The sequence below is a fragment of the Epinephelus fuscoguttatus genome, linkage group LG11, assembly GCF_011397635.1.
Source record: "Epinephelus fuscoguttatus linkage group LG11, E.fuscoguttatus.final_Chr_v1".
NCBI classification, from domain to species: domain Eukaryota; kingdom Metazoa; phylum Chordata; class Actinopteri; order Perciformes; family Serranidae; genus Epinephelus; species Epinephelus fuscoguttatus.
The window spans coordinates 42,129,521-42,150,695 of NC_064762.1; the positions used below are offsets into that span (position 1 = coordinate 42,129,521).

The following is a 21,175-nucleotide window of genomic DNA, read 5'->3' on the forward strand; positions in this document are numbered from 1 at the left end:
AAAATGGCTGCCTCAAGCCCCTGCGGCCTGCGAGACTGGGTGGCGGTGAGAAAGAAGTAACAGGAGTTTCAGAGCCAAACAAAAAAGAGGGCTGCAAGTGCCAGGCGAGAGAGCCAGGGCACAGGTGGTGGTGGACCTGGTGACACTACCCTCACCCCTGACGAGGAGAAGGTCATGTCAATAATTGGCAAGACCGCCTCTGAGGGCATCGAGGGGGGGATAGATGTCCTGGGGGACGAGGGCCTCTCGTCCCACAGTAACTCGGGTGAGGATGAGCCATCTGGGAGTGGGGCCAGAGCAGCTCAACCAACCTCCCTGCCCCTCAGCATCAGCCTGCCCGACGAAGACGTCCCCTGCGCACTCTCAAGCTCAAGGCCTGTCCCCGTGCACCAACCCGCACCAGCAAGGCCTGGCATCCGCATCCGGGGTGGCCTCACCCGGCGGCCCTCTATTACCACCTGCACCTGCACAACCTCCCTTCATTGCAGGTGATGCAGAACCCATGTGACGGGAGAGGTCCCACCGCTTTAGGCTATCTTATGTTTGAATAAACTTGGTTTCCTTTTCAACCATGTGTTGTGTGAATCATTGCACATTTTAAAGTAAGGGTGTCAAATCTACACACAGATGGTCCCAGGGAATTGATATAATTTCATGATTTATTCCTAAAGACTACTCATGACATATGTAAAGCGAATACGTTTGCACTTGACTGAACAGATTGTAGATGTTTTACATTAAAAAAAATAAACCTCATTGTCTCTGTGCACTGCCTGTTGGCACCTACGTCCTGTCAGACTCAAACTTTGCTTTTGGGCACTTAATCATGATGTTTTTTTCTGACAAGATCTTGCTTTTGTTGTATTCACACTCAGATGTACGTCGCTAAAAGTGTCTGCTAAATAAAATTTTAACATTGTAAAGTGTGCGTAATGTGCGCCTCAAGCATGACGCACATGCCTCTTCCAGCCTGATATGCACAGCACATACAGGAACACACTTGTTATTCCTCATACTTATTTTTATTATTATTTTTCTTCCACCAGATTAAGGTGCGTAACTTGTGCCACGGCTTGGAGCGCACACAGGGTCTTCATAAAACATATAGATTCAAGATTCAATATGCAAAGTAAGGACACACGTTTCCCTGCAGAATGAAATTCGTTCTTTTCTGTCACCAATTAATGCTAAACAACATAAATCTGAAGTATGAAATAGATCAAAATAAATACAGTGCGCACTGTTTTAACATCTCCTTGCTTAGTGTAATATTAATAATGGGCCTGCCGCCGGCTGGATCTGTGAACATTTAATCTCTAAGAAGGCTGTTAAGAGTGGGTCAGCTTGATCTTACAACTCCTTCTTAGTGAAAGATCTTAGCGCTAAGAGCGATCTGGGAAACGCGTTTTTCTTTCATGGGAGGCTTAAAGGGACATTGTGTAACATTTTCAGTTGTTTATTGGCAAAAATTGATGTCTGCATTCATAAATATGTCATCACTGGTGTACTATTACCTACACCAATAATCTGACTTATTCTCGTAAAAGGAGAATTTTGGATTTGTTTGTACAGTGTGTGGGTAAGTCGTCTGTGGGGTTCCATTACGTTTCGCCATCTTGAGAATACACCCGCCAGCAAGGGACATACAGCACCGCCTTCGGCGTTTTCGTTGAGAGCCAGGCCAGCACTGCGTGACTGAGGAGCCGAAGGAGAGGAGCAAGAGGCGCTTCGCTACTACCCTGGAAAATTTGAAACAAAGTCCCACTCTGAGCATAATGCAGGATCATGCATATGCAGCATCATGGGAGACGGAATCCTTGTCATCAAGAAAGCGCAAAAGGGAACAGAAAAGGCAGCGTGACCGGCGAATTAAAAAAACGAAGGCCCACATCAGGGTAGCCTTTCCCAGGTAGAGAGAGCTGCTGAGGGAGAATGGTAATGCAATCACAGGCCAGCACCGCTGTTGGCTGTTAGCTGCTGTTAGCGGCCAGTCGCTAACAGCCTCATCCCTCTCCTCGCATCACTGTGTTGCTGTTAGCTGTTAGCCGCTGTTAGCGGCTGCCTGGGAAATGCAACCCCAATGCTGACCCTTGTTTTTTTAATTCGCTGGTCACGCTGCCTTTTTGATTCCCTTTTGCACTTTCTTGGCGACGAGAATTCCGTCTCCCGTGATGCTGCATAATACATGATCATGCATTATGCTCAAAGAGTGGGACTATGTTATGCAGCAGTAGTGCCGCTGGCCACTAACAGCTGTTAGCGGTGCAGTAATGCGAGGAGAGGGATGAGGTGTGTGAGGTTGAGCCACTTGTCAGTTGTCAAAGGACAAGACGTGATTGGTTTGTTTCAATTTACATCCGCCCCAACAGTCCTACGTTGTAAACACAGCCAGCATGGTGAGGAGGGGGTTTGTCAACTCGCATCGCGTGTGTCTGTGTAGGAGCCTGAATGAATACTCCATGTAGTATTGGATGACATGGTTTCATCAGTGTTATCATAGCTTTTTGGTACACAGCGGCTACAGTTGTTGCAATACGTGTTTGAAACAGTGAGGCACTAGAGTGCGCCATCTGTTTGAATACAATATATGATTTCAACATTAGCTCTTAGTTGGCAATGCAATTTCTGAGCATTCAAAGCATCAAATTGATTTAATATTGACATATAATAAGTTCTGAAATATATTTCCATATCCTCATACTTCAGGGTTGTGTTAAATGCTCAGTGGGTACAGCGTCAAAAAAGTAGCTCTCTTCTTCTGAGTGACTGTATTTCACTGTATTGTTATTCGTTTTTGGCTGGCCCACAAGAGAGGAGCAAAGTCTGTGACTGAGTGAAGGCTGCCACTTCCTATTTCAACCTAAAAATCCCCTAGTGTTTCATACACAGTCCAGTTATATCCTCAGTTTGGCTTAGACTTGTTAAAACATTTCTTACATCCAAAGCATGGCAGATGCTAAAGCTGTGACGTCACTGGAATGTCAGCACTTCTACCTCCCCACATTCCTTTCTCCTGACTCTAGGCTCTGGATGTGACAAAAAGATGCAACACATCCTGGTCCTTGCATTCCATTTCTCAAGATGAGTGTGCAAGATATTTCTGAGTTACTCCTACTGTTTTTTGTTTTATTTGGGTCTTTGTGATGGACATTTCAAGCCTCTCCCTTATCCACCCCCTTTTAAACATTCCTTGAAGAGATCAGCCCCTGTAGCTGTGGTCAGCAACAGTCACCTCTGGGGGTTGAGCTATCAAAGAGATCCCCTCTGCATATCACAGAGCTTACAAGGCAACAACCAAAGCCTGGGAGCTTCCAGAAGAGGAGGCAGCCATCACCCAAACCACCAGCCACACTCTGTATGGATCATCTATCTGTGGTTAGCCAGGGCTGAAAGCCACATCTCCACCACTTAAGTGCTCCCAAATGACAGTGGATTTTAAACGGTTTCATCAGACCATGGAAGAATTACTAATGATGTCTCGCTACAGTGCGGACAGCACCTTCCTGTGTTCTGTTGGATTCCTACTGAATTTTAAATTTAATAATTATTCCGCCAAAGGAGTATTCTGAGAGCTCATGATCATCTTTAGCCTTTTTTCCACCGCAGGAACTTTTATCAATTACCCAGAATCTTGAAAAACCTCTGCGTGTTTCCACCAAAATTACCTGGGTAAAAAACTTTCCCTCACCTGCAAGTAGTAGTGGGGTAAGACTTTTTAGATTACCCGGAATTCTTGAGGGGCGGGGCTGTTTACAGAAGAACGCTGATCGGTGGAGCACACACGCAGCGTTCCGCACTTCCTACGGTACGGGCAGCTGCTGAAAACTTTTTTTTCATCTCTACAGGCTTCACTTCATTTGTGTTTTGATTAAGGCTGGGTACCGACACCTGGTACTAAAGTAGCCCTGGGGCTAAATTATCAGAGACCGTATTGTTGATAAGTGCTGACGGTTTTGGTTCTTTTGTGCCGGCGGTGAATTCCTCCACACACAGACTTCAGAGCACATTGAGCTGGATGTGTGTGAAATTCTAAGTCAATCAGATTAGCGATGTGAGGGGTATGTCCTTTCCAAAATCACAGGTGGCAATTATAGCGTCACTATGTGGCAAATTGGGGTCATATTTCAAAATGGGAAGCATTTCCAGTTATTGAGCCTAGCTTCGTGTTTCCAGCTCATTCCAGCTCACTGCAATTTGAGCCAGGGTTTGAACCCTAATGATGGCTGTCTCTGTGGTCACACTCACATTAGTGCACCTAAAGTGGGATTTATACTTCTGCATCGATTCTATGCCATAACCTGCACCGTAGCCTTATGTGTGCCTCCCCAGAAATGTAACTACACATTGTGGCGACGCAGATCTCCTGTCTATTTTTGTAAGCTGAAACCATTTCCCTCAGTGGTAACAAAGCTTTGATTTACTTTTATTTCACAGATAAGAAACAATAAATTGTGAAGACAGTAAAGACCCCAAACAGAAGCATTTCAAGTCCTGTGTGTGATTTATCTTGGCTTCATATGAGTAGAGGAAATCTCCACTAGCACAGGCCAAAATGAAAAATGCCATAGGCTTGTGCTAATAACATAAGCATGTTGTATTTGTGGGGAAACTGTGTCCAGAAAAAAGAAGCCAAAGTTTTTTGTCTGTGAATCCTGCGAGTTATAACAAGGCTGATTTGTGTAGTTGTGTTTGACATTGCCCTTATTAAGCCATGTTTAATGTGTGTTTTGGGTGTGTTTTGAAACAACTAAACTTTACAACACCTTACAGAAACTCTACCACCGACTAGAGTTTTGGAGGTGTAAATTGCAGAGTGACATAGACACACCATTGCACAAGTCTAAATGCTCTCAATGGGGTAGGCTATAGTGTAGGCTAGGCTCCTCATAGAGCTGACACACAGGTATAAATCCACCTTAATGAACAAGGTGTGTGTTCTTCCAAGTACTGAACTCATTATTAACATGTAATGATATCTCTGTGACAACTTTATTTCAACTCTATGGAGGCCATCTACCTGCCCCAAATAGCATGATCTGTCTCAAAATGTCCTTTCTATCCTTTCAGGTTGTGTGTTTGACTCTTCCCTGGCATTAAAATAGACTGGAAATACGGCAGAGAGGCCTGGGGAGAAGCAGCAGGTAGCATGCAGCAGATCCTGCAACAGCAACCACAGCTCTGATCATCCTGCCCTCTTCTTTCCTTTGTTCCTCATACATAAAGTAGTCTGTCCTTACATCCCTACAGGGGGCATTCTGCACTCCCATCCCCTATGCATTATCTCCCAGGTCAAAAGGCCACAGACCTTGGGTTTTCCCCCACTGTTGTTTAAAAAAAGCTGAAAGGAAAGACACAATTCACACAGTGGCCTTTCTCAACTAGCCTCAATATTTCTGGATACTGAATTGTTTAAGTAAGATTTTTGCAAAACAAACATGTCCCACTATCTGCGTATCTTAGGTGTACCTATGGAAGTTGAGAGGCTCATTAAAAATATTTAAAGTGCTGGGTATAAAATAAAGGGACGAGTCTTGATCTGTTTCTGATTGTCTCTTAATCCTCTGAGTTTCTCTTGTCTTGCAAAGCATCCTCCTATTGTTCTCAGCAAGGCTCTGCTCCATGATGCCTGGTGGGCAGAGGGTGGAAAGTTGCTTTAAAGTCCATTCTATTTTTATTGTGCCCAAAGGGGAGAAAAACAAAAACAAGTCATAAAACCCTTAAAGCCTCCTATTAGGACATTAAGCAGAGGAACACCAGGGTGATATAAGAAGGCCCGGTGCTGGATAGCATCAGAGAGAGACAGCAGCACACAACAACAGCGGCAACTGGAAACTCTGAAGATCTCTTCATCAGCACTAACTGACCAATTGAGACCCACACTGACTGTAAAAGTGCCATGATGACATGGGGAAATCAACATAAATTGCCCTTTTGATGGTTTTTTACTTGAAGTCTAAATCAGTCACATCTGTGTATGTTATTATTACATGTATACATGTACATGTATATTTTTCTTACTGTCAACAAATCCCATAAAAGGGCAAAACCAATGATGCATGAGTTTATCTCTCAATCAAACCTGTAGCTGAGGTCATAAATCAGATCCAATATTGTTTGTAGATACCAGTTAACCCTTTGAACTCTGCAATAGACATGGTCCACCAGTGTCTAAATTAGTATTTATGCTTATTGTGATGTCAGTTCTCTAGAGTATCTTCAAATGCTTCATATCCCTAAGATCTGATCTGTACAACCTGAGCTAAAAGATTATGCAAGTCTACATGCCATAATATTTACAAAAAGTATTGAAAATGTGTCAGTGAATACAAAAATAGTGACTTTTTTCAGATTCTACAAAATAAAAATACAAAAAAAGATCCAAAAGATATGAGGAAACAAAAAGAAAACATTTCTTAAACACTCCGTAAGTTATCTGAACAATGTACATTTGTTTTTGTTTTCTCCTGGCACCACACACAATTTGGCACAATAACGTCATCACATCAGCTGCAAAAAGAGTAAATGTTCGAGACATTATGGTTTTTATTTTAGGTCAACAGGATTATGCAAATAATTTTGGATGTTCTGGGAAATTCCAGTGAAAATTATGGTGTAATTCTGGTAAAATACTATGTTTGCACTGCCATAAGGTAAGGTGAAATAAGATAATGACTTGTTGATGAGGAAGACAGAGGTCTTTCCTTTCTGCTACAAAAAGAATGAATACTTGAATGTGAATAGAATAGAATGAATACTAAATGCTGTTTCAAAACATTATTTTCACTACCAGGGCTAAATCCTGATGTGATTTATTACTATTTCTTCATTTAGTTGGTGTCAGATGTAGTCAAATTTACATATACTGAATCTAAAATAATTGGAATCACCAAGTACAGTACACACCATGTGTAATTTCTTTCTATAAAGAACACCACCAGGTTGCTAAAACTCTCAGAAAAATTTCAATTGGTTCATACTGGCTCACAAATAAACAGCTGCATTAATAAAGTAGATTAAAACAAAACGCTCAGTAATGTCCTGGTTGGACACTAGTTTTAAGTTAATGTTACTCAAACAGGAAGCAGCTTGTGGGAGACTTTCTTCAGTGGCAGAGTGATGCATATTAGGGTTACAGTCAAGGTAAAAACCTGTACAATCAGTACTCACTAAAATTAGATGATCGTTTTTTATCAATGCACTCAAGATAAAGTGATTAGATTAAAAAAAAGTGCATGGACTTTCTTGAAAGGATCCATCACCTCACCCACCCATACACATGCACACACACACACACACACACACACACACACACACACACGCACACGCACACACACACACACACACACACACACACACACAGTCCCCAGGCAGCAGTGCCCATGCCTGAGAGAGAGGTCACAGGAAAGTCAAAGCTTTGATATGAAAGAGGACGCAGGAGGCCTGAGGATGCTCTTACCGAGTTCACTGGTGTTGTCGCCACTCTGAGAGACGTGTCCCCCGCTGGACGGTCCTGGGGTGCCCACAGAGGGCGTGGAGTGGGCGTCATCCATGTCTCTCCAGGACGCTGGGTTCTAAGAGGTCAGGGAGAGGTCCGCACACCAGGGGACAGGAGATAAGGAAACAGAGGAGATGAAGAAAAAAGATGAGGATGGTCCAGCAGGTCCGGTATGAGGTCCATTATGCAGTTTCCCGAAGACACAAAGACAGCTGTGTGGCACGATTAGCATTGTAGACAGCAACAAAGTTATCAAAAAATGTGAGACAAGAACAACATTACCATTCTGTCCAAGAGGGAGGATGAAATTAAGTTACAGTAAGAGTTTATAAGATAGTTTAGTAACCCTGTAGCATGGGGACACTCCTGTGTCCTGGCTCTTTCTGTGACCCGTGTTGGGGGGAAAGCCTGTATTTATTGCTCCGATTGGCTGGCCACTCAGGCAGCCATAAGCCCAAACCAAACAGCAGATCTCCCTCTTCAGCCTCTCTGCGTCAGCTGTTTGCCGGATGGTGATCAGATGAGGAGCTCAGCAGATGACAACAAGAAGCAGAGGGACAATGGCACAGTGTGAATGAGGCCTCTCAATGATGGTCCATCTTTTCTTATCCAGCCACCCAATAATTACAACTCCTAAGTACATACAGCTACTCAAAGAGGCGCCATGTGTCTCCACGTTTATCAATTTAATGAAGGTCTTGTCTCCCAACAAAGTGTCTGTGAAAACCCAATTAACAGGAAGGGAGGGTAGTGTACAGCCAGGAGACTCTACATTTACCATCTACAGTAGCTTCTTTCCTCTCACATTACTCACTGATAAATTCCTGCATCAAATGACCGGCAGCAAATATAATGGCATGACAAACATTGTTGTATATTGTTGATGTTTGTTCAGCAAAATTAGGTCAAACCATTACAAAGTATTATTATTAAACCATTATTAATCTGCCAGCTTGCTGCAAGGTTTGAGTTCAAGTTAACATAGAATGTATAGCGAGGAGGGACTGAAACACATACATAAATACTTGAATATATGGCATTCAACTAGACGATTTGTACCAGTGAAACCAGGGCAGTTCAACTTGATGAGGATTTAGGACAACTGACAATTGAAATTGTCTACAATTTGCACAATAACTAATTACACATGGCCAGCTGCTCAAAACTGATGAGCTGATTCTCAGAGAAATGATCATAAACATTCTTTCATTGCTTAATCCATCTATTTATCAAAATCTGTCAGACGTATATGTACATTCCTTATCTATGACATGGAACAAACTGGCAAATTACCTGCCAGGTGACAGTAATAAACTACGAGTCAAAATCAATCGTTTGTTTGTTTGTTTGTTTGTTTGTTTGTTTGTTTGTTTTGTTTTTCTGTCACTAGATATTATAGTTGAATTTAGGTTGTGACATCAGCTGACCAAAATTCATTATCAAGATGGCTATGCAAATGTCATATTGATATAGAATACCTATGAAGGGATGACATTGATATTTTGTTGGTTTTAAGTTGCATTTTTTAAATTACCAAAATCCAGTGTCTTTCAAATGTCTCATGCAGACGTCACCTTGATGTAGAATAACGACATCTAGCCATAAGGTTGGAGAACAACAACCAGCGCCTGCTAATTGCCACAATATTAACATCCACACTACGTGAAATTTTCTTTTTTTGGAGTCAGCCTCAAGGGACTGTTTAATGAACAGCTGGGTGCCAGCTGGGTTTGTGGCTGTTCACTGCATACCATTTTAAATAAAAGCTCAAAGATGTTGTTTTTCTTTTTTTACTTACAGTACATGTAATACATTGCTACACAAATACACTTACTATAAATACAAATGTGCATGCCCAAAACAGAGATTTGTGCATAAGGAACATTTCCATGGTTGACCAGTATGGCTCAGCAGGGTTACACAACAACTTTTCATTTTGGTGGCATTTTGGTGTGTTACTACCTTTTGCAGACACAACAGATTGTGATGCACCATGACATAGTTGTGACAATTGCACTGACATGTTGAGACTTAAGAAAAGAAATGATGAGACTTTAAAAAAAAGAAATGAGCCAAAGCAAGAGTTTATGAATTAAGAAACAGGCAAAATATGGAAGTAAATTCTGCTTAACTGGCTTTGGGTTTTTGGGTTGATTTTAGGGTTAAAAAGATTTGTCTAAGAGCCTATGTGCCCATGTAAAGTGATTTGATTGATTTCATTCAAACCACCAATGTGTGTTACATGTCAATTCTCTGCCCCCTACTCTCCAATAAAATGCATTGTTTGGGTATTGCCCAATGATGATAGTGGAGATTTTTCAGTGATTTTTCTGAACCAGTATGAGGGGTGTCAATAAAGCATTCATGAAATGGATATGTCACATGATGGTCTATCTTACTATATAATGACGAAAACTCTGTCTGTGGGTGTGTCTGTTCCATGTTTTTCTACTCACTGACATAGCCAATCTATGTGAAACTGCACATAGGCATTGAGGATTGGCATAGGTAGAAGGTGACAAAACTACTTTTTCCAAAAATGACACTATTATTAGTATATTCTTTTACAAAGTCGATGCATTCACCCCACGAGTTACTATATCTGCTTGTCAAGTGCCACCGGTGTGGTATGACGCTGTGCCGCTGCTGGACTGCAACACAGCTGCGGTGGTGGAATTGTCTCTCCTAACTCCCTTATAGTCAATATGCTGGTTAAGATAACAAAAAAGGCTGACTTACTTATATTGTGCTTAACTTTAGTGGATCGTAACATATAAGGTATGAAATTTATCTACAGATGCTCCGGTTTAAAACAAGACCAAATGTTTCTATAGATCTCAGTTTTCGATGGCTAAGGCCAAAATGTGGCTGGCAACAGACAGTAAGTCCTGTTGTCTTTAGCCTGGAGAACATCTGACTCATTTAAGAGAAGTGGGGAGCCAGCAGTCAATGAAGGTATTATACAGTCAGTAAACAGTTTTTCAACTATCATGAATGACCACAACCACGAGAGATGCTAGAGCATGAAGTCATACATGTGCACACAAATTGTTAGGCTGGTCCAGAAGTTTGTGAAATTAGCTGCAGACAGAGAGACAGACTGCAGGCAGACTGATGCATGTACTCACAAACAACCAAATGCATGATCCCTACAGGCAATGAATGTCAATTTTCTAGTAGAAAATTACATTAAAATAAAATTATTTTAAAAGGTAATTAAAATTGGATCTTGATGAAATACAATCATACGGCCAGATTTCCACATGCTTTGAGAAAATAAAATGTGAGGGCTCAATATACAAAATTTGGTGGAGTGGTTGGTATTGTCGCCCCACAGCAAGACCCATGGATTCATGGATTGAACCCTGGGTGTGGGGTTTGAACCTTGGGATGGGGGAGCCCTTCTGTGTGGAGTCTGCATGTTCTCATCGTGTCAGCATGGGTTTTCTCCAGGCACTCCAGCTTCCTCCCACAGTTCAAAGACATGCAGGTTAGGTTAATTGATGGCTCTAAAATTGCCCACGTGTGAATGTGAGTGTGAAAGGTTATCTGTCTCTATGAGTAAGCCCTGTGATAGTCTGGCGACCTGTCCAGGGTGTACCTCACCTCTTGCCCAATGTCAGCTGACACAGGCTCCAGGCCCTCCGCAACCCCGAACAGGATAAGAAAATTAATGAATTCAAAATGTATTTAGGATCTTTAGCAGGGAAGAAAAGCTCAGCAGTAAGGAGCTTCAGTCCAAACCATCAGTATGAGCCTTCACAGTGTCAGTTGAGTGAACAAACACAACCAGGCCAAGTAAGCAAATGTAGACTCAAATGATGTTTTACTCATAAGCATACCTGCACACTCATACACATGTGAATGCTGAACAGATCGTGGTACACTCAGTGGTTAACATGCATATACATTACACCACTCTGCATGTCTCTGTACCCAGAGGAGAGAAACACATCCATTATGCAGCAACTGTAGAAGAAAAGCATAACAGCAGGGAAGTGTCCTGTCAAATCAACTGGTGGCCTTACACACACACACACACACACACACACACACACTGTGTGAAGGAAGCATATTCTCAAGAGCAAAAATAATGTTCATAAAGTCACTTTTCACTGAAGCTGCAGGCAATAATTTGTGCCAGAATTTTATATTTACAGAATTTATGTTTGAAATTGTGGTAGTGGTCACTGGTGCCTGACGTGCTGACGTATTGCAGTAAGCGAGTTGTGTCATTTCCGGTGTTTCTGTGGCAGCGTCTCTGTACTGTTCTGGTGAATTCTAGTAGCCTGTTTTCTCACTTCAGTTGCTTTAACGTTGCTTTAACGTCTACTTCAAGTCTTAACCCACACTAGTTCTGTTTAAGCACTTGTAGCTCTCCTCCTTTCTACGACTTTCTCGCTAATCTCTTAGCTGTTGTTTGCACGTTACTAGCCTTGGTAGCTACATTAGCTTTAAAGTTAGCGATGGCTTCTCCCTCTGCTCTTTCTTGCTCGGTGTGCCAAAAGTTCAGTTATGCCTCTGCCTCCTTTAGCAACAGTGGTAACTGTAACAAGTGTAGCTTATTTGCTGCGTTGGAGGCGAGGCTTGGTGAATTAGAAGCGCGGCTCCGCACCATGGAAAACCATTCAGTAGCTGCGGTAGTTAGCCAGCCCCCTGTAGCCGGTGCGGAGCCACATAGCATAGCCTTAGCCTCTGCTAACTGTCCTCCAGTAACTCCCGTTCAGCCAGGAGGTTGGGTTACGGTTCGCCAGAAGCACAGCTCTAAGCCGAAGCCCACGGCTCACCACCAGCCTGTTCACGTTTCCAACCGCTTTTCCCCACTCAGTGACACACCCGCCTAGGATAAAATTCTGGTTATTGGCAGCTCTATTCTGAGAAACGTGAAGTTAGCAACACCAGCGACCATAGTTAAATCTATCCCTGGGGCCAGAGCGGGCGACATTGAATCTAATTTAAAACTGCTGGCTAAAGCTAAACGTAGATTCAGTAAGACTGTTATTCACGTCGGCGTCAATGACACCCGGTTACGCCAATCGGAGGTCACTAAAATTAATATTGCCTCGGTGTGTGAATATGCCAAAACGATGTCGGACTCCGTAGTTTTCTCTGGACCCCTCCCAAATCTGACCAGTGATGACATGTTTAGCCGCATGTCATCATTTAATCGCTGGCTGTCCACGTGGTGTCCAGCAAACGATGTGGGTTTCGTTAATAATTGGCAAACTTTCTGGGGAAAACCTGGTCTTATTAGGAGAGACGGCATTCATCTCACTTTGGATGGAGCTGCTCTCATTTCTAGGAACCTGGCAAACTTTATTAGTAATTTAAATCCCTGACAACCCAGATTTGAGACCAGGACTCAGAGTCGCAGTCCTATACACCTCTCTGAGCTTCTAGTTCAGTTACCCAGCCATAGTTTTCATAGTTTTATACAAACGGTGTCTGTCCCCCAACCACCTAAATTATTTAAATCTAAAATTAAACAAAGAGGAGTTGTGCATAACAACCTCATAAAAATTAAAACCTCTTCTGTGACAGAAAGACAAAGCAGGAGAATTAAATGTGGACTGTTAAATATCAGGTCTCTATCGTCTAAAGCAGTGTTAGTTAACGAATTAATATCAGATAATCATATTGATTTACTCAGTCTCACTGAAACCTGGCTGTGTCCAGATGAATATGTTAGTCTAAATGAGTCCACTCCTCCCAGTCATAATAATACCCACATTCCTCGAGTCAGCAGCCGAGGAGGGGGAGTTGCAGCCATTTTTAACTCTAGCCTGTTAATCAGCCCTAAACCTAAACTAGATTATAATTCATTTGAAAGCCTCGTTCTTAGTCTTTTACATCCGACCTGGAAAACCTCGCAGCCACTTTTATTTGTTATAGTGTACTGTGCTCCTGGCCCGTATTCTGAATTTGTATCTGAATTCTCAGAGTTTTTATCCAGTTTAGTTCTTAAATCAGATAAAGTTATTATTGTAGGCGATTTTAACATTCATGTCGACGTTGATAATGACTCCCTGGCTACCGCGTTTATCTCATTATTAGACTCCATTGGCTTCAGTCAGGGTGTACATGAACCCACTCACTGTTTTAACCATACCTTCGATCTAGTTCTCACGTATGGAATTGAAATTGATAATCTAAAAGTCTTTCCACAGAATCCCTCGCTATCGGATCATTATCTGATTACTTTTGATTTCTTTTTACTCGATAACACGCCACTCAGCAACAGTTACTATACTAGATGTTTATCAGATAGTGCTGTCGCAAAATTTAAGGAAAAGATTACTCCGTCATTAAATTCAATACCAAGTCTCTCAGTAACAGAGGTTTCCTGTACCGACTTTGATCATTTTATCGATAGCGCTGTAGGCTCGCTGCGAACAACACTTGACTCTGTAGCTCCTCTTAAAAAGAAGTTAAAAAAGCAAAGAAAGTTCGCTCCTTGGTATAACTCTCAAACCCGTAAGTTAAAACAAATATCGCGAAAATTTGAAAGGAATTGGCGATTAACCAAACTGGAAGAATCTCGTTTAATCTGGACAGACAGTCTCAAAACTTATAAGAGGGGCCTCTGCAATGACAGAGCAAACTATTACTCAGCATTAATAGAAGACAATAAGAACAACCCCAGGTTTCTTTTCAGCACTGTAGTCAGGCTGACTGAGAGTCAGAGCTCTATTGAGCCTTGTATTCCTTTAGCCCTTAGCAGTAATGATTTTATGAGCTTTTTTAATGACAAAATTCGAACTATTAGAGGCAAAATTCATGACCTCCTGTCCCCAGATAGTACCTATCTAACCTCAAACAAAGCTGTAAAACCTAATATATATTTAGATTGCTTCTCCCCAATTTCTCTTCAAGAATTGACCGCATTGATTTCTTCATCTAAATCATCAACGTGTCTCTTAGACCCCATCCCAACTAGGCTACTTAAGGAGGTCTTACCTTTAGTTAACACTCATATATTAGATATGATCAATATATCCTTATTAACAGGCTATGTACCACAGTCTTTTAAGATAGCTGTAATTAAACCTCTACTAAAAAAGCCCACCCTGGATCCAGAGGTGTTAGCCAACTATAGACCAATATCTAATCTTCCCTTTATGTCAAAGATCCTTGAGAAAGTAGTCGCAGACCAGCTGTGTGATTTTCTCCATGATAATAATCTATTTGAGGAATTTCAGTCAGGATTTAGAGTGCATCATAGCACTGAGACAGCACTAGTTAAAATTACAAATGACCTTCTGATTGCTTCAGACAAAGGACTTGTCTCTGTACTTGTTTTATTAGATCTTAGTGTGCATTTGACACAATTGACCATCAAATTCTACTGCAGAGACTGGATCACTTAATTGGCCTAAAAGGTTCTGCACTGAGCTGGTTTAAATCTTATTTATCTGATCGTTTTCAGTTTGTTCACGTTCATAATGAATCGTCCTTACGTAAGTTTGTTTTGGAGTTCCGCAAGGTTCTGTGCTCGGACCAGTCCTATTTACTCTATATATGCTTCCTTTAGGTAACATCATTAGAAATCACTCTATAAATTTCCATTGTTATGCAGATGATTCACAGTTGTATTTATCGATGAAGCCAGAAGAAAGTAATCAATTAACTAAACTCCATAACTGCCTTAAAGACATAAAAACCTGGATGAGCACCAATTTCCTGACTTATTCAGACAAAACTGAAGTTATTGTTCTTTCATCTGCGTAATATTGCGAAAATTAGGCCTATCCTGACCCGAAAAGATGCAGAAAAATTGGTCCACGCTTTTGTTACCTCAAGGCTGGATTACTGTAACTCTCTATTATCAGGTAGCTCTAGTAAGTCCTTAAAACTCTCCAGCTAATTCAGAATGCAGCAGCACGTGTACTAACAGGAACTAAGAAACAAGATCATATTTCTCCTGTTTTAGCTTCTCTGCACTGGCTCCCTGTAAAATCCAGAATTGAATTTAAAATCCTACTGTTAACTTATAAAGCTCTAAATGGTCAAGCTCCGTCATATCTTAGAGAGCTCATAGTGCCATATTATCCCACCAGAACACTGCGCTCTGAGAACGCAGGGTTACTCGTGGTCCCTAAAGTCTCCAAAAGTAGATCAGGAGCCAGAGCCTTCAGCTATCAGGCTCCTCTCCTGTGGAATCATCTTCCTGTTACAGTCCGGGAGGCAGACACCGTCTTCACATTTAAGACTAGACTTAAGACTTTCCTCTTTGATAAAGCTTATAGTTAGGGCTGGCTCAGGCTTGCCCTGTACCAGCCCCTAGTTAGGCTGACTTAGGCCTAGTCTGCCGGAGGACCCCCCTATAATACACCGGGCACCTTCTCTCCTTCTCTCTCTCTCTCTCTCTCTCTCTCTCGTATTCTATTACTGCATCTTGCTAACTCGGCCATTCTGGATGTCACTAAATCGGCTTCTTCTCCGGAGCCTTTGTGCTCCACTGTCTCTCAGATTAACTCATATCGCAGCGGTGCCTGGACAGCGTGACGTGTGTGGTTGTGCTGCTGTCGTGGTCCTGCCAGATGCCTCCTGCTGCTGCTGCCATCATTAGTCATTAGTCATACTTCTACTGTTATTATACACATATGACTATTGTCACACATGTATACTGCCAGATATTAATATATACTTTCAACATATTGTACCACAGTAGCCAGAAATATAACTATAATATTATTACTTTCAATAATGTTGTTGTAAGCTACTGTCATTACCTGCATCTCTCTCTCTCTCTCTCTCTCTCTCTCTTTCTCTGTCTCATTGTGTCATGTGGATTACTGTTAATTTGTTATGCTGATCTGTTCTGTACGGCATCTATTGCACGTCTGTCCGTCCTGGAAGAGGGATCCCTCCTCAGTTGCTCTTCCTGAGGTTTCTACCGTTTTTTTTCCCTGTTAAAGGGGTTTTTTTGGGGAGTTTTTCCTTATCCGCTGCGAGGGTCATAAGGACAGAGGGATGTCGTTTGCTCTAAAGCCCTGTGAGGCAAATTGTGATTTGTGATATTGGGCTTTACAAATAAAATTGAACTGAATTGAATTGAATATTTGAAAAGTTTCTAGTGGAAATATTAAAGAATGTAATTGTTGTGTGGTAAAAATAACAATGAAACAGCATTTCAGTCAGGGTTTCTCAGCCTTTTCTGGCAGCTGATCCCATCATATGCCATCAAGGTTGCAACTCCAAATTTCCCATGACCCCATGAGTTGCCACACACATTTGCTTAAGGCTCATTCTGTATTACATTTTCAAGAGACTGGAGGGAGCCTTGAAATGAACTAAACAGAAATAATGATTTATTTTCAAAAACACAGCATAGCATCACCAAATTCTTGGCCCTATGCATAAGCAGCCCCCCGCCCTTCCTCTCTTGATCCATCTCTCTCTCACGCACCTTTTAAATTTTTTCACAAAGTCATTTTTTGTCTGTCCCTCTCCTTTTTTTCTTTTCTTTTTTGGATCCTTGATTTCCCTGTCTCTGGAAAGACATGACAGTGTTTGTGCTCCAGCAGAATACGCAGTCGCTCACTAAGGTTAAGCTGCATTTATAGACAAATCCTAATGCTGGGCATGATAAACCATCCTGCACTTTTAAGGGGTGAGAGGGGGCTCAGAGAGCTTCCTCTTTTTTTATACCAAGTTCAGCCTTTTAACCGATTTATTCAGCCAGTTTTTATTTAGTTATAGCACTAATTACTTTGAAAAAAAAATTGCAAACAAAACCAAACTTTTCATTCCAGGTTGTCCAAGGGCCCCTCTCACACTGGGGCCCTGGGTCATCCCAAACACAGAACTTGTAGCTGCACTTTGTGCTCTGAAGATCATCATCATCATCATCATCATCATCATCATGGCTGACTTCTTTCCTGTCTAACTGAAAGTATCATTTACAGACAAAATATGATTTCAACAACAAATCTCTGTCCATATTGTGATTCTTCTCCATGGAGCAAACCTCTGACCAACAGCAGACAACAGCAGCCCACCAAAAAGTCACCAAAGCCAGCCAACAACCTCCATCCCATTAGAAGAGCTTCATGACGTTCAGTGAAAAGGCTGCAGGAACTCTAAACATCCTGTCATGTTCACTCTGTGCACGACTGGATACGAAAATATCTTGAAATGACAGGCAAAAGGAAAAGCTCCTGTTGAGAAACCCATCAGTCTCCAGTGATGCTCACATTGCAACATAAGTTAGAATAAGTTGTGAGAAATTCCACCAAACTAGGGTTTTTTTCCCTCAGATTTTTTTTTTTTTTATCATAATTGTTCTTAGAGGCCTGAAAATGTCACCAATAATTGATTTTATAACATTTGAAAAAGTCAGCAAAAAATTAGCATGATCAAAACATAATTCATCAGAATTATTCTACTCTTGGGTGGGCCCCAACCTGTGGTGACCTGGTCTACAGCATACAGTACAGCAGCTATTAGCTGCTTGTGTGGTAACTTTTTAAAGATCAAATACAAAGAAAAGAATTCTTGTGATGATCTCGTCCAGCCTCTGCTATTCTTCATCTGACACATGGAGCTATGTATGAGAGCAGGCAGGCTAACTCACATGATCTGCAAGGTTGGTGGATGATCCGGAGAGGTCGTCGAAGTCCGACTTGCAGACGTCTCGCTCCTCTATGACCAGGTCGATGGGCATTTTTCCTTTGAGGCAGCTAATGTACCGGTGGCAGAAGTTATCACACAGCTCATGGACCTGTGGAATCCAGACTTGCAATTACATTCTCTGAGATTTAACTGAGCACCAGAGAAACAAATTGTTGTGTTAAAATCAGTTAGGCTACATACAGCTCACCTTCTCTAATTCCAGCAGATGAAATCGTAGGACTTGAATCGCCTGAATCATCTAATAAATAAATAAATAATATACATTTCACTTTTCAAATCACCCTAAAAATGCATGATAATAGAACACGCCATGATTTTAGAGACGCACAGGGTGCCACTGTGATAATTTCGACAGTGCGTATTTGATAATCACCAACATAATAGAAACATTATTTTAGTTTTATTACAAAAATATGAAACAAGAAAGAAAGAAGTGCCCACCAAGTTATCCAGCTCTGGGTTGGAAGAAAATAATGGTTTCTCTGCACGGATCTAAAGAGGGAATGAAAATGAAACCAGTCCATTTTAAAATGTTAAAATGAAGAGGGGACTCATTGAATTAAATTATAATTAGGCTTTATTTAATTCGATCTCAAAAAGTAAAAAGCTGGACGTCAAACTACTGCAGAACGGCATTTGGCTGAGGGTTATTTTCTTGAATCTTTATCTAAAATGTCTCTTTGCAGTATATTCAACTGTGTGCTCTCCTACCTGCTTTGCAAATACGGCTATGTCTTCATTGAAAGAGTCGGAGGAGCAGACGTCTCCTCCCGCCACCCCGGGCTCTCTGGGCGTGCAAGTCGCCAGCTCGCACTTCTCGAACACCAGAGCCAGCAGCGGGAATAAGGGGTGGCTGCAACACAGGCAAACACAGGCTCGGATCATTCCACCTTGTTAGGCCTGTACATGAACGATAAAAGCCGCGCGGCCGATAACATTTCGCATCAGCCCCGTTTAACAAAAGAAGATAAATATTGAGTTATTCCTTCTTAATTTAAGGGAACAAATTCAGCGCTGCAGTGAGATGATTTCATCTGTTTCCAAAGCAAACAACCTGCTCGCACATTTTATCAAGTTTCAGTGCTCTTTGAGGAAAGGCCTCTTTCCTCTTGTTTCAAGAAACCAAACAAAATTATACGATTTTAAATTAATCGAAAGACTGTAATGACTCTCATGAGCGGAATATTATTATAAGGTCAAACACAACAAAATGTCTGCTTAAATAAATATTATGAACCTTAGTGCAAATTAAATAATAACCAAATACATTTAATGAATACATATTTATATCGCCTCACAATAAAAATCTACACGTTATTATTATTATTATTATTAGTAGTAGTATCATCTCCACACCCGTAGATTTGGTCCTTGTCTCTCTTTAGTGCGTCGTTGACGGCGCTGCCCATGCTGCTGGGCATGATGTTGTGCGGCGCGTGGGCTCCGTAGTGCTGGGTCGGGTGCGGTGGTGGCCCGTGGTTCAGGTGGTGGACCTGGGGCAGGGGCCGGGGGGCGTGCGGGTCTCCGTACATGGAGGTGGGGACTCCGACTCCGTCCATCGCGCCTCCGTAATGAGCCAGCTCATCGTACTGAGGTGAAAGTTGAAGATGACATTAGGGCATGCGACGACAGGACAGGTAGAGGAGGAGGGGGTTAATGAGAGGAAAACCTGGGACACTTGTATTCTCCTAATGTGTTGATTGTTTTCAAAAGGACTACATAGGCCTTACACTTGGTATCTTGTCAAGACTGGGGCATTTCTCCAGCCTGTGATTGGAGTTGTATAACCACTTGCTTAATTAGCTTTTTTAGGGGGGTAGAAATTCACATCATATCTTGTATGTATGCATGTATATAAAAACAACTTTGTGCAATCAGTTTTAATAACCAAAATTCAACAATAATCGGTCAAATTAGATTTACCCTTTGCGCCATCTCCGTGCGCAATTTCCAGATGTGTAAAGAAAAGTTTGATGTTGATGAGTAGGTATAAATCGACGACTTTGAAATCCAAGAGGGAACTATAATCCTGTCCTGCTGTATGGCATGGAGCAAATCAATTAAGACTGAAATCAAAGCGAAGTGATCAGACACAGCATCTGTCCTCACGTTACCACGAGTGCCGAAAGGCGCACAGGTAATTGGCAAACTGCTTTGCTGCGGTTCTTCAGCGGGAAGATTAGTGATAATCTGTCACTTGTGAGTGTTTGATGTTAGTTCCGAGGATCAGTCCTTTCATAAGAATGCGCTGACGGTCCGCGGTTCAGTCCTCAGCACTCACTCTGTCCTCGTGCCCATGTCTCTGTGCGACACGCTCACTGTCCGCAGTTTATAGGCTACACGCTCTGTGATGTGCAGGACACGCTGATGACGGAACATGGAGGAGCAGGGCGGGGGCAACCAGCCCGTGCGTATATGACAAGTTACAGTGCTTTTAAACGCTGCCTTCCGGTCATTACTTTCAAAATAATATATATATATATATATATATATATATATATATATATGTGTGTGTGTGTGTGTGTGTGTGTGTGTGTGTGTGTGTGTGTGTATGACGAGCAAATTTTCAGACACTGAAAATAACAAAAAATTTTGACAATACTTGTTTTTGCTTCCATTTTTCACAGATTTCAGTTCAGTATCTCAGAATTTTTCATGCATTAAATAAATATATTTGCCTCAAATTTTGGTCACAAATTTGTTAAAATCCATTAAAACCCTAGTGAGGACAATCCGCATGCAGATAAGCTTCCTTAACACGTTTCTGACAGTTTGTGCAGAAATTCATTGTAAAGCAATTATTGCATCTGTAGGACTGGTCTCAGACTATCATGTAGGTAATGCTGGTGGATGTGAAGGTCCTGGTCCAGGTGTGGTTACATGTTGCAGTTTTGAGGCTGGTTGGAGAAAGCTTATGGTCCTTAAATAAAGATCCAGTTCACTAGTAACAGCTGGACATTCCTGTCGTTGGTATGCTCCCTCAAAACTTTGGACATCTGTGTCATGGTGTTATATGATCAACCTGCACATATTAGACTGTCCTTT

The 21,175-nt window shown here is 41.8% G+C and overlaps 1 protein-coding gene across 1 annotated transcript in view; it reads right to left on the reverse strand.

Moving 5' to 3' along the window:
- Positions 1-20,363, reverse strand: part of meis2b (Meis homeobox 2b) — a 56,477-nt gene extending 36,114 nt beyond the window's left edge. Inside the window, exons 1-7 of the mRNA XM_049590703.1 lie at positions 20,054-20,363; positions 19,487-19,719; positions 18,842-18,983; positions 18,572-18,622; positions 18,318-18,368; positions 18,072-18,218; positions 7,457-7,571 (exon numbers count right to left, since the gene is read on the reverse strand). Coding sequence (XP_049446660.1) covers positions 7,457-7,571; positions 18,072-18,218; positions 18,318-18,368; positions 18,572-18,622; positions 18,842-18,983; positions 19,487-19,719; positions 20,054-20,065 — 751 coding nt within the window. The 5' untranslated portion in view covers positions 20,066-20,363. The remainder of the gene's footprint in view (positions 1-7,456; positions 7,572-18,071; positions 18,219-18,317; positions 18,369-18,571; positions 18,623-18,841; positions 18,984-19,486; positions 19,720-20,053) is intronic.
- Positions 20,364-21,175: the final 812 nt, after the last annotated feature.